The sequence below is a fragment of the Alosa alosa genome, chromosome 14 (genome assembly GCF_017589495.1).
Source record: "Alosa alosa isolate M-15738 ecotype Scorff River chromosome 14, AALO_Geno_1.1, whole genome shotgun sequence".
NCBI lineage: Eukaryota > Metazoa > Chordata > Actinopteri > Clupeiformes > Clupeidae > Alosa > Alosa alosa.
Genome location: NC_063202.1, coordinates 33,328,006 through 33,342,940, shown reverse-complemented (window position 1 = coordinate 33,342,940; position 14,935 = coordinate 33,328,006). Strand labels below are relative to the sequence as shown.

General features: G+C 40.2%; 1 protein-coding gene across 1 annotated transcript in view; it reads left to right on the top strand.

Annotated features, from left to right (window-relative positions):
* The first annotated feature begins 5,216 nt into the window (after positions 1-5,216).
* vps13c (vacuolar protein sorting 13 homolog C) overlaps positions 5,217-14,935 on the top strand; it is a 382,259-nt gene continuing 372,540 nt past the window's right edge. Inside the window, 1 exon segment of the mRNA XM_048262721.1 lies at positions 5,217-5,406. Within this exon segment, the coding sequence (XP_048118678.1) occupies positions 5,307-5,406 (100 nt within the window). The 5' untranslated portion in view covers positions 5,217-5,306.

Sequence of the window (14,935 nt, the reverse complement as noted above, 5' to 3'; positions counted from 1 at the left end):
ATAATTTTTAAAAGTTATGTTAACTATGCTAACTAACATGCTAACAATGCTAACAATGTTAGCAATGCTAACATGCTAACCATGCTAACTAGCTACAGTGGGTAGGAGTCATAGTTGATGATAAGTAACAGTTACAATGGCTGAACAGTTAAAAAGTTCAGTAGTTTAAAGGGTTAAATTGTTTAACAGTGAAATATTGTAGTGAGGACTTTTATTTTGAAACAGTTTTTGGCAGAGGAAGCAGTTGAACAGGATGTGTAGTCTTAATAGGGCCAGTTTGTATGCTTAAAGCCTGAGACTGGCAGTTGATCCAGGTGGCCCGAACACCTGCCATAGGATTCTAATTGCTTAACGGCCGTATTGTGATGTCATAATCATAATGTTAAGTCAATGGGGAAATTTTGATTAGTTTTTAATTAATAGTTTAAAAAGTATAAAAGTTACAAAGCTGAAAAATACATAGCACCCATGTCCTAAGTAAGACCTACGTAACATAGTTTGAATGAGGTTTCTACGTTAAACGGTTGAAGCTGCATTAAGCGCGTTAGAAGAAGAAGAAGAAGAATAAGAACTAGAAAAGCATTTCTTGAAGGAAATACAGTGCATGAAAATGCAAAAATATGATGATACAAGGATACAAGGAAGTTTATTGTCACATGCATATAGTTACTGGGGGTAAAAAGTGCAGTAGAAGAGGGGTTTAGTAGATTAAGTGGCAAGGGCTGCATAAAAAAGGTGGGGGAGGATTGGGATTGGGTGGGGGGCACCAACAAGGAGCATGTATGTGAGTGATGACAGTGAAGATGTGTGTGTGGGCGGGAGGGGAGTGGAGCAGTGACTGTGTGTGTGTGTGTGTGTAGTGTGTGTGTGGGTAGGTGGGGGCAGTGTGCTGTAAGTATGTAGAGGATGTGTGTTGGAGAAGATCCTGAAGACAATGTGCTGTGTATGTGTGTGGGGGGGGGGGTGGCAGTGTGCAGCAAGTATGTAGAGGAGGCTTACTGTAGCAAGCAGTGTGCTGTATGTATGTGAAGTGATGACAGTGATGATGTAAGTGTGTGTGTGGGGCAGAAAGGCTAGGCAATCAAGGACATGGGTAGATGGAGGAGAAATCAAAAATAATAAATAAAAAAGTGTGCAAAAGTTGGAGAAAGTCAGATATGTGTGTGTGTGTGTGTGTGTGTGTGTTTTGGCGTGTGATGAAATAAGAAAATAAATAAAAGGTCTGTAGCATAGGGAGAGGGATGTAAAAGTGCTAAAAGTCTTGTAGGTGTGTGTGGGTGTGTGTGTGTGGGGGTCATGAGTGCTGAGGAGTGAATGAGTGCAAAGTCAGTATAGTGTGAGTTCAGAGTTCGGATGGCCTGGGGATAAAAAACTTCTCCTGAGTCTCTCAGTTCTGGCTTTGTGACTACATAGGCGCCTTCTTGATTTCAGCGGTAGGAATAATCCATTGTTAGGATGAGAAGAGTCCTTCAGAATCTTTTGGGCTCTTAGGAGTACTCTTCTGGAATAGATATCTTGTAGAGCAGGGAGTTGAGTTCTTATAGTAATGCTCAGCTGAGCGCACTACTCTCTGCAGAGTACTACAATCTCTAACTGTGGAGTTCCCATACCAGGTGATAATGCTACCAGTTAGAACACTCTCAACCGCTGAAGTGTAGAAGGCCTTCATGATGGATGTAGAAACTTTGAATTTCCTTAGCTGACGAAGGAAGTAGAGTCGTTGTCTGGACTTCTTCAGAACATATTGAGTGTTAACAGTCCATGTTAAGTAATGTGGACACCAAGGTATTTAAAACTTGTGACCCTCTCTACAGGTTGCCCGCTGATCATTAGTGGGGTGTAACTGTAGTTCTGCTGCTGCCTTCTGTAATCCACTACCATTTCCTTGGTTTTATTGATATTCAGTGTCAAGCTGTTAGATTGACACCACTGTGCCACCTCATCAACCTGATCCAAGTAGAACTGTTCCTTGTTGTTACTAATCAGGCCCAAGATCACTGTGTCATCTGCAAACTTGATGATGGAGGTATGACTACTGTTGGCTTTGCAGTCATGTGTGTAGATGTTGTACAGCAGTGGACTCAAAACACAGCCTTGGGGAGCACCAGTGCTGATGGTTAATGAGTCAGATGTCAGACCCCCCACTCTAACCACTTGTGAACGGTTCGTGAGGAAGTCAAATATCCAGTGACACAGGGTGGTGTTCAGTCCTAAGGCCTTCATCTTTGTGACCAAGGTGAGAGGTACTATCGTGTCGAATGCTGAACTAAAGTCAATGAACAGCATCCTCACATAATTCCCATTCCCCTCCTCCAGGTGAGTTAAGGTGGTGTGCATGAGGTTTGAGATGGCATCCTCTGTAGACTTGTTGGCTCTGTAAGCAAATTGGAGGGGTCAAGGAGGCAGGGAGGGATGAGCAGATAATGTTTTTCACAAGCTTCTCAAAACACTTCATCACTGTAGACGCCAGGGCTACTGGGCGGTAGTCATTCAGACATGATGGACTTTTGTTTTTTTTGGTACTGGAACAATAACAGACTGCTTGAGGCAAGTAGGAACTGTCTCTTGAGCCAATGATGTGTTAAAGATATAAGTGAACACAGGAGCTAACTGAGCAGCGCAGGGATTTCAAAACCCTGTTAGAAATTCCATCCGGGTCCAGTAGCTTTTCTACAATTTACCCTCCTAAAGGCATTGCTCACATCGACCTCAGAGACACAGAAAGGTGCATCCTCATTTGCTTCACATGCTGCAGCTAGTCCAATATAGTCTGTGTTTTTCATGTCAAAGCGAGCATAAAAAAGCATTAAGTTCATCAGGGAGGGCTTTACTCACATTCATCATAGGAGGGACTTTCTTTCAAAGCTAGTGATGGTTCGAGTCCTTTCCACACTGCATTGCTGGATCACCCTCCAAGAAATCAGCTTCAACTCTGTCTCTATAGCCGCTTAGCATCTTTAATAGCTCTAATGAAACTATAAGATGCTGCTTTGTAATCCGTCATATCCCCTGAAATAAGCAAAGCATTATAAGTCATGGTGCGTGTCTTTAATGCCGTTCTCACTTCTCTATCCACCCATGGCTTCTGGTTAGGGAAGGGTTCGGATCTTTACAGTTGGGATGATGGAATCAGTTAGCATATTGATATAACTCAATGATACTTCCGTAAACTCATTGATGTCAGCAGAGTTCGCCTTGAACATCTCCCAGTCAACGTTGCTAAGGGCGCCCTGTAGCCAGGCTTCCGATTGGTCAGTCCAGCTTGACCTCCTTCGTCACTGGGGGGTCCGTCCGACTTCTCTGTTTGTACATAAGCAGTAGGAAAACAGCGGCATGATCTGATTTTCCGAAAGCTGGTAGAGACTTCGCTTTGTAACTTTGTGAGTTCATATGGTTAAATTATTTGCTTGGTAGAGAAGGTTTAATATAGTTGGAATGACTGAACAGTTAAATAGGTTGATCATTGAAATGGTTAAATTATTTAGGCAGATAGTTGACTATAACTAACAGTTGGAATGGCTCCAATGTTTGCTATCAGTTATGCTAACTATGTTAACAAAGATAATAATGCTAACCAAGTTACTATGATAACTAGCATGTAAACAATGTTAAAATGCTAACATTTTAATTATGCTAACCATGTGACTTAGCTAACTTCGCTAATCATGTTTAATAGTTATGCTAACTATGCTAACCATGTGACTTAGCTAACTTCGCTAATCATTTTTAGCAGTTATGCTAACTATGCTAACATGCTAGCATGCTAACTATGCTAACCATGTGACTTAGCTAACTTAGCTAATCATTTTTAGCAGTTATGCTAACTATGTTAACTAGCATGCTAACATGCTAGCATGCTAACTATGCTAACCATGTTACTTAGTTAACTTAGCTAATCATTTTTAGCAGTTTTGCTAAAAAGGCTAACAATGCTAACAATATTAGCAATGCTAACATGCTAACTATGCTAACTAGCTACAGTGGGTAGGAGTCATAGTTGATGACAAGTAACAGTTACAATGGCTGAACAGTTAAAAAGTTCAGTAGTTTAAAATTGTTTAATAGTGAAATATTGTAGGACTTTTATTTTGAAACAGTTTTTGGCAGAGGAAGCAGTTGAACAGGATGTGTAGTCTTAATAGGGCCAGTTTGTATGCTTAAAGCCTGAGACTGGCAGTTGATCCAGGTGGCCTGAACACCTGCCATAGGATTCTAATTGCTTAACGGCCGTATTATGATGTCACAATCGGCAATGTTATGTCTATGGGGATTTTTAAAAGTTTTCTTTAATAGTTTAAAAGTATAAAAGTTTCAAAGTTGAAAAGTCATACCAACCCGATCTGTTTGAAGACCTACGTTACAAAGTTTGAATGAAGTTTCTAAGTTAAACTGTTCAAGAGAAATTGCGTACGGAAAAAGTGGTAAGCGGAAAAATAATAATAATATGAAGAAGTTGTTGAAGTTGCCTAGGAAGAACAGTTCAGTGCATTTTCATGCACTGTAATAATAAAATGCCTTGGAATAACAATACAGTGCATTTTCATGCACTGTAATAAGAAGAAGCCTAGGAAGAACAGTACAGTGCATTTTCATGCACTGTAAAAAGAAGCCTAGGAAGAACAGTACAGTGCATTTTCATGCACTGTAATAAGAAGAAGAAGCCTAGGAAGAACAGTACAGTGCATTTCATGCACTGTAATAAATCGGATAACAGTAGAGTGCATTTTCATGCACTCTAATAAGAAGCCTAGGAAGAACAGTACAGTGCATTTTCATGCACTGTAACAACAGGCAAGTCAACATACTTGACGACATGTGCAACAACAGTCATGGCACAACATCACAGTCAACACTAGGGGGTGTCGTTTTGTAAGGTGAGCAATGACATGAACAAGGCCGTTTTGTCACGTCTGTCATAAAGTGATTGTTGCATAGACATCTTCAGTGGACATAAGTAGTTGACAAAAGCAATATTTAGTCGACATAGGCATTATTTTTGACACTAATGGAACGCCATAGTTTTGTGCATAGAGGGCGGATTCACAATATATATTTTTTAAACTTAAAACAAGTCTACCTGTTTTTTGTATGGATTTTTATTTATTTCCTTGCATTAAAAAGGAAAACATTACTAGGCCTAGGCTACTCCAGCGCAGTAGATGGCAGTGCGCCTCCCGGTTTCCAATCGTAGTCATATTGATCATGACGGAAGAGATCTTAGAAACTGAACCAACCCGTTGTTGTTGTGTATTTCGTGAGATGGATATATTCCGTTTGCATTAAGATGTACTAACCTTTGCGACAGCATGGTTTTTGAGTCACTCGTGAGTGATCTGTTGAACAGGTTCATTGGTAATTATGTGGAAAACCTTGACAAGTCTCAGTTGAAAATCGGCATTTGGGGAGGTAAGTCAATATAGCAATGCACATCACGGTGTTGCAAAGTTCATGTAAACTAAACCGTGTCAGTCGCCTTCAACACTGAAACATGTTGCATGCTTTCTTTGACGTCAGTCTAAGCATGGGGATATCTTTGTGTTTGTTTAATTTCATGTAGGCTATTGTGCAATGTGCACATGACTCAGCTTTATCTAGCACTTGACTATCACTCTTTTAGAACTGTCACTCGATTCTATGAATACAACTACGTCAAATTCTCTAATCGCTCAGGCTGGCACTTGCACTGGCACTTGATGCCAGTTATCATTAAATTGCTTTTATATCGTCTGACTTTAATCTACATTTTGCTCAAATTCAGCCAAATCCACGCGGACCTCACCTGTCAGACATGTTTGTCTAATTTTTACAAAGGCTTTCTTGAAATAATCCGACCTGGCGAGAGGTCATTGAATTTGTGGGTGGGGCACCTGGCAACTAACCGAAACTAGCGTACATGCGGTATGTCACGGGATTTCAACTCTCAGTCATGAGTAGGCTACACACTATTGTTCTTTTAAAGCAAAAGCTAAGGTGTGACACTACAGGTGAATAGAGTACAATTTAGCAGATCGTCCACCTCCAGTGACAGAAAGTTCCCAGCATGATGTTTGTGGCAGTCTCGTTCCATCTCCTAACGAAAAAAAAAAAAAAAAAAACTAGGCTTAGCATAGTTGAGGCCTATACATTTTATAGTAGTTTGGGCTAAAATATTATAAGAAAACTATAGATATTATAGAAATCTTACAATAGGAGAACTGCCTGTATTTCTGGCTTAATCTGATCTAATGAACCTCAGTTGTTAGAACAACCTCTGTAGCATAATTTTGCAAGGTTTTATATGTCTATGGAGATTCATTTATGCATCCAGGTATTGTAGTTTCAACAAAGGTTTAATTTTAAAACACATTTCAGTGTTCAGCCAAACACCTTCATCAGTTGTTTAGTGTGCACAGGAAGTAACTCTGGCATTAATACACAAGGCAGTCACATGATCTCATGGCATGATGTCACATGACTGCTGAGATGTATTTAATTTGTGTTTGCCAGAGGTGTCCCAGCTTCAGATGATTCCCCTCCCTCCCCATCTTGAAAACTGTGTTGTTCTTTTCGTAGATAAGTATAAGGTATAGGTAAGGTATTATATGAAATGGCAGTCAGATTCCCCAGAGCCTTACCTAAGTCATAAAAGGTCACTGTAGTGGGGAGTATAAGACTTAACTAGAAATGTAATGCCAGAGGAATTACACTAGTGGATGGAAAGCTGCTGGCTTAATGTTGGTGGGGAGATTCCTGATAAAAAAAAACAAAAACATTGAATCACTTAATCTTTGAGTTCATACAAACCCTCGTACCAAAAAACCTTGTGAGTCAAGGCGTTCTTGAGATATAACACTCAAGGTGTTTTTGACCTTGACATTTGACCTTTGACTTCCAACATCAATTCTCCTCATCTTTAAGTCCAAACAAACACTCATACCAAATTTCAGGCATGTATGTCAAGGCATTCTTGAGATATCGTGCTGAGAGTATTCATGAACTTGACCTTTGACCTTTGACCTCCAACATCAACTCACTTCATCTTTGAGTCCATACAAACACCTGTGCTAGTGTTCTGATTAGCCTGGTAGTAGTTCCAAAGATTCTATAGTTAACTAAGATGAATCACAAGACGATTCACCAATGGAACGAAATGGCACTTGTTCCGGACTCCTAAATAGGCGTGTCAAAACATAAACTTTTCTCAGAATAAGCAATAATAACATATATATAATTTTGTATACTATTTTACAGTCATTGTTTGTGTGTGATGCCAATGAAACACTCTTTCGGACACGGAATGAATAATTTCATTTTACCCCGTTAACCGAGCTAGCTAGCTAGCTAGCTAACGTTAGCATAGTAAACGGAAAGTGAATGGGAATGTTCGCTAGCTAGCTAGCAGCAAAGAACTTTGGTTAAACTTATATATTGTTGCAAACAAACCTGAAATAACATGTTCAGCAACTTTGTGGTAGTCTACTAGTTCTAGCAGAAAATATGTTAGGTTAGTTTATCAACCATCTCTGAGTCTAGAGCCTCTGAGAACAGGTGGCTGTGCACCAGAGCTTTGAGGAGACAGTGACAGACCACGAACAAAGTTATTTTTGTCTTTATTTGTTTCGTTGGAAAATACAACTTCAATTTCGGAATGTTAGGAAGACATGTGGCTTCTAGAAAATGGATTCAAAACTTACATCGCTGAATGTAGGGCTAAGGGATTGGTCATATTCTGTGAAAATGTTCATTTCTCCCATAGGAATACATAGACACTGGACCTCCCGCTAGACTCCTAAATAGGCGTGACAGCTTCGAACCCCACGTCACAACGTGCCAGAATTTACCCTCTTATGAATCGTCTCGCTTTATCAACCGTCTCTGGTAGTTCACTCTGGGAGCTTAACAAGCGCAGCTGCCTTTAGGCCATTATGACATCACAGCCATTGAAGTCTATGGGGGAAAAATGAGCTTTTTAACATTTTTTTTATCCCCTATTTTTCAAAAAGTATAAACTTAAAAATCTGAAATAATAATTCTCTCGCCCAACTCCAGACCTTCAGAACGGTTATTTCAACATGTCTCTATGTAAAGCGGTTAGAGTCGCATTAATTCTTGAAAAGGTAAAAAGATAGTGGATTCCATCCACTATAATTACCCAAACTAATAATACTGCTGCCCCTAGTTTAAGGCTATATCAGGAGTGGCTAACCAGTTCAGCATGACTGAGCCACACAAAGAAAAGAACAAAGAAAATATGTCACACTACAGCATCAACATCGTCTTAATGAGACATAAGGTTACAGTTTAAAATGGCTATTCTCTTTTTCATTTAAAGCAGGACACTAGGCAGATGCTACAACAGATAATTTTGCAGAGTGAAAGTAACAACAATATCTGAGACGCATCACATATTCCCCTTCACTGAATGACTTATTGAGCAATGTTCCAATTGATATGATGCCAATATGACCGTCGAGTGCCATGTTAGTTTTCAAAAAACAAAATGAATTTGCTTCCCTGATTAACGATTAAGCTAGCAGCAAACCAACACTTTTATGGTGTTATTGGTGCAGACACATTCGTCTCCTCCTTCTGTTTGCGCTTTACTTTAGGCTATGTTTTCCTGATTGACGTGATTGCAACAGCAGTATTAATTCTGGCTAAAGAAACAAATGCTTTGCTTTCATTTAGGCCAGATTCCTGGGGGGTATTCCAGAAAGCAGGTTTACTGGCTTAACTGGGTATGTTAACCCAGAGGTAGCGGTAAACCTGGGATTTCAGTTCCAGAAAGCTCAAAAATGATCAGGCTATGTAAGTAACTATGGTAACATGGGCTCTGAACTGAACTGGGTATGTAAACCCAGAGTAAACGGTAAACCTGGGATTTCAGTTCCAGAAAGCTCAAAAATGATCAGGCTATGTAAGTAACTATGGTAACATAGGCTCTGAACTTAACCTGGTAGGGGGTAGGTTTTGTTCAGGTTATGTTCAGTTATTTCAGTGCATGTTCAATCAGGCCGCTATTTTTACACTTGTCACACAATGGAGTTTCATTTTGACAAAGGTCCGATTGACAAAGAAGCACAAAATCATGTAATATTCATCCGTGCAATTCACCGTGAGAGGGTGATAAGACCACGACATCACATAATAGGACTAGCCTATCCATTCTTTTCCAAACAAGTTTTTCAGCTGAATCCTAAATATATCCTACTTGAAAAGCATTCTCCATCCCTACATTACGCATGGTGGATTAGAATAGAATAAAATAAATCTTTAATGTAGGCTAGCTAGCCTAGGCTACACCATAGTGGACATTTGTGTTTGGCTCACCAGACAGATGGACAAACAACATCTCAGACACATTGAAGATATAATTAAAACAAGTACAGTACAAAAAAGGGGAAACATAGCCTATAGAAAATTAATAAATAGGTTTAAATAGCTGTACAGCTCAGCCGGGTATGCATGTTGTCACTAAGTTTGGTTAAGAATGCTGATGGCATTTGGGATAAAATATTTTTTTAATAGGCTACACACACTCTCCGACTGGGAGTTTTGTAGTGTTGGAGACATAGAGCATATCGGCAAGCTGTCGGTTGGTGCGTAAAGTTTGCCTTTGGCGCTAAAAGCAGTTCCTGCGCCTTCATTCGCTTTTCCTGGACACAAACCCACGATGATCATTAAAGTGTAGTTTCACCAACTGGCAGGTCAGCATCACTTATTAAATTTTCCAAATGTGCACCGAATTGTATCCAATAGGCTACCCATGCCTTCCAACATTCACCCTTCCGATGATGGAGCGCATGGAGTGCTCTTTCTTTCGCCGGTTTCACTCATGGTTTCGACTCTCAATAGATGATGTCTTTATAAGTTCGCCGTGAACGCGCACAACTCTAGGTTATCTAACACAGGGTTGATTGAACTAACTGGTAACCGGTGTTTTGGAACCGACAGCTCGGGTTTAGTCGTCACAGGTTCAGACAACCCAGAGGTTAAGTTTTATCTCAGTGTTTGTTAAACCTCCTTTCTGGAATACCCCTCTGTCCATTACACAAAGGGGTAGCCGTGGCCTACTGGTTAGCGCTTCGGACTTGTAACCGGAGGGTTGCCGGTTTGAACCACGACCAGTAGGCATGGCTGAAGTGCCCTTGAGCACCTAACCCCTCACTGCTCCCCGAGCGCCGCTGTTGTTGCAGGCAGCTCACTGCCTAGGGATTAGTGTGTGCTTCACCTCACTGTGTGTTCACTGTGTGCTGAGTGTGTTTCACTAATTCACGGATTGGGATAAATGCAGAGACCAAATTTCCCTCATGGGATCAAAAGAGTATATATACTTATACTATACTGCTCCAGCATTCTGATTCAGGGCCTAAATTTCACTGCGGGATTGCGGGTATTGCGCATAATTTGTTCAAGTCCCGCAACTCTAGCCATCATAGTGCGAGAAATTCCCGCATACACTTTTACGGCCTATCTGATGACGTTAATCTAATCATGAAGTGGCGTGAATGCGGTGCTAACCGTGCTATTGACCGGACGGATCAACTACCGACTTGAATTTAACATAGCATAATGCAGATGCACACACACACACACACACACACACACACACACACACACACACACAGAGAGAGAGAACCACTTTGCGCTTACGCAAATAGGCTACGCAAACATGGCAAACTTTTACATCTGGAGAGCGCTATAACTATCTCTGCTATGGTAACTATCTCTGCTATGTTAACTATCCTGCAAGGTAAGGTCACGTCTGCCAGTAATGCTCACTAAAATCATTAGTGAACATTGCAAAACACTTGATCCCAGAAAGATTGTCTTCGACTTGTTAGTTTTTTGAACATTTGTTTTATCTAATGACATAGAAAACATAATGAATTGCATCCACATATCCTTATGCACTATGCACAACTTTTATTCACTAGCCTAAAACCGTCAGGCTGAAGGCTAATTACTCTCACATATTTCTTAAAGTGACAGGCACTCAATTACACCTACACATCACCAATGTGCACTCAATTAAACTTACACACCACAATAAAAATATGCCTGTAATAAGTGTAATAGTTTAAAAATCAATATGAAGCATTCAAATAACTAAATATGTTTAGCTACTAGTAAAATAATATACATTAGTAACATATCACATAAGCCATCATTTTCATGAGTCAAGCAGAATCTAGGATGGCCACTACAGTATATTCAATATTACTGATGATGTCATGGTGGTGGGGGCCCCCAATCAAATACATTTTTTAAAAAGTATCGAAATCGCAATTCTTGACTTGGTATCAGAATCGAACCCCCCCCAAATTGTGTAAATCCCCCCTACATGAATAACCTAAGGGAGGAATCCCCCCATTTTGAAAAATACATTTTAAGCCCTGCTGAATCAGCTTTAATGATCTTATTACCCAAGCGGGTAAGTCAGCTAATAGTGAATTACAATAGTCCAGATTGAAGATGACCATGGTTTGAACAAGAAGTTGTGTGGAATCTTGTGTCAGATAAGGTTTGATCTTCCTAATGTTGTAAAGCATAAACTGACATGATTTTGCAATAGAAGCTACATGCTCAGAGAAGTTAAGTCAGTCATCAATTACAACGCCCAAGTTACGTGCCGATCTAGTTGGGGTCAGTGAAGTTGAGTCGAGCTGGATGTTAATCTGTTGAGGAATAGCTGTTTTAAGTAATGAAATGCATTTTGATTAATCTACTCAGAAATATATTCCAAGAGCTAAATATACTATACTGTCAGTGCTGTCTCTCTGTGTGTGTGAAACTATACATTTGCCTGTCCGTGTTTTGTCCTGAAGTAATTCTATTAGAGGGGAAGCAATTCTGCTGATCATTTGACTAGGTTACATTATTTTCATGTCCACCTTTTCCTTGCCACTAAAATGAAAACCTGTACTGTAAATGTAGAACTGACACAAAATATTGAATGAAATGGCACTGTTTTTCTCTGTAGATTCATTATTTTCATTTCTCAACACAAAGATATGGAATATAATATAATCTATTTGTTAATGACGTGTGTGTGTGTGTGTGTGTGTGTGTGTGTGTGTGTGTGTGTGTATGTGTGTGGTATTTGTATATCTATCAAACCGTTTGTCTTGCTGATTTCAAACTTGGCTGACAGACAAGAACACACATGGTGGTCGCGCCATTAGTTGCAATATTCTCCTGAACAGAGATGTCGCTGTTGTGAAAAGGCTATCGCTACCTACTTTACACAGTAGAAGAAGCTGTCTGTAGCATTGTCGGCAATGGCAGTAAAAGCCATAGAGACAGTAAAAAATAAAAGTTAGCCTCTGTAATGATACTTCAGACTTTGGTTGCTGCTATTCACAACTACCATCATTACCATCTAGTTTCCAAGGTGTGTGCAGATAGATAGATAGATAGACCGATAGATAAATACTTTATTCATCCCGAGGGATATTTTAATAATCTAAAAATTTTTTAGCAGTTGGCTGAGTTTGTGTAATTTCCTAAAGTGGAAAGAGATTTAGTTCAGGTCTTAGCAGATATCCTTTGGTTGAAAATAAATCTTTTCTATTCTTTCCTCTTAATTCCATGTGTTGCATATCTCGCTGGTAACTTATCCAGCAAACTATTAAAAATTCACGACTTTAACAAAACAGTCCTACGAACTGCAACTCTCGCTTGCCCTCAAACTAGTCCATCTTCCGGTTTTCGCAATTCGCTCAGCTGAAAAAAATAGAGTGATGCGCTACCCGGCAAAAATCCTGGCACGCCAGAGAGATCAACGTCATTTTGACGTCACATTGTCACGCTACCGGTCGGCAACGTCGAGTATGTAAGACGCCTTACAGTGGCACCACCAAATAACCTAAGGGCACATTTTGGAGAGAACGGGCACATTTTGGAGAGAGAATGTACGCACGCAAGAATCTGTAAGCTATTTGTGGCGGGTTACTAGCAAACAATGTTTAATGCATTAACTCAAGACGTCAAACGTTTTCTAAACAATAAAAACAGAAAGGATGTCTTATGCAAATCTTTCTTTTTTTATTTTCCACCCTGAACATGGGCAAAATGCCCCATTGACATCAATATGTTTTATATAGAGTTACCACAGTGCCACCTGTGGTTGTATAGAGTAACCTGTGGTAGCTCTATACAAAACATATTGATCTCAATGGTGCATTTTGCCCATGTTCAGGGTGGAAAGTGAAAAAGAAAGATTTGCATAAGACAAGTCAAATTAGTGTTTTTTTTTTTTTTTTTTTTTTTTTAAATGGAGAATCATGGAGAATAAAGAAAAAAAATATGAAAAAAATATTTGCATATTCCCACAAGGTGTTTGGCTGATCTGAAAATGAGACTTGTAAGGTCTGCTGTTCAGACCCTGAAGGAATTTATTTTCTGTTCATTGTTTTTTGTGAGAGTGTTTCTACTTACAGTATCTCCAGTAAGGAAAATAAATCAAGAGCCTATGTTGAGTACAAAATGTCTTCTGAAGGCCTAAACAGAGCCCAGCCAAAAACTCCAATAAAATTTGTATCAACTTTGAGGGAGAGCTATGACCATGCAGGATTATCCAGACCAAACATGACGATTTTGCTACATACTATTCCTATTTATGTACCAGCATGCAAAATTTGAGCCTCCTACATGGTTTAGTTCTTGCGCTGTGGGCTTGTGAACTTTGACAAAAAAAAGAGGCCGACCAAAATCGACAGCCCCCTCCCCCTGTAAAATTGGCTGGATCTTGGAAAGTATTGATTACTTTGTAATTTTACAGTGTGTCTCCTGGGTAACATAGGTACACCTGATAATTTTTTGGCGTGGGCCCTGGTTCAATTGACGTGGAATGACCCAGCAAACAATGTTTAATGCATTAACTTAAGACATCAAACGTTTTCTAAACAATAAAAACAGAAAGGATGCAGCAAGCAGCAAATGTAGAAGAGTCATTTCCAGTGGAAGAACAAAATGCTGAATGAAGCCCAAAGATATGAAGGCATATCAAGTCAAAGTCTGTTTTGTCAATTTCTTCACATGCCAAGACATACAAAGAGATCAAAATGACGTTTCTCACTATCCACGGTGGAGACAAGACATCATTTTACCAATTAAGTCCACAGACAAACATAACATTCAAGTAAACAATACAAAGTAAATAAGAAGGCACATACAATGAATAAATAAGAGCAGCAAAATTGGGTTGAAATTGTGCAATTGTGCATAGACAGTAAATATAGTAGTGCAAAGTCAGGCCAATAAATGGCTGAGGTAGTATGACCGAAGTAAGCAAGTGGCATAGTGGTGCAAGTTATGTAAGAGCAGCAGAAGTGTGCAAAGTATAACTGGGAAAATAAATCCGTGAAAATGCATGGATTCCAGTTGCTTCCAGTAGCAGCAACTGGAGTCCATGCATTTCCACGGAATTATTTTTGGAATCTGATCCCTTATCATACCTTACCGGGGCAGCCATGGCCTACTGGTTAGCACTTCGGACTTGTAACCGGAGGGTTGCCGGTTCGAACCCCGGCCAGTAGGAACGGCTGAAGTGCCCTTGAGCAAGGCACCTAACCCCTCACCGCTCCCCGAGTTGCCGCTGTTGTTGCAGGCAGCTCACTGCGCCGGGATTAGTGTGTGCTTCACCTCACTGTGTGTTCACTGTGTGCTGAGTGTGTTTCACTAATTCACGGATTGGGATAAATGCAGAGACCAAATTTCCCTCACGGGATCACAAAGTGTGCAAGTGTACAAGTGGAGTAGTGCAAGGCAGCCATTGTGGGTCCAAAGTCCAGGATGTTATGTAGCTGAGGATGGAGGGGGGAGAGGGGGGAGAGAGTTCAGCATCCTAACAGCCTGGTGTATGAAGCTGTGAGTCTGGTGGTGCGGGAGCGCAGGCTTCTGTAACTCTTCCCAGAGGGCAGTAGATCAAACAAATTGTGAGCGGGGTGACTTG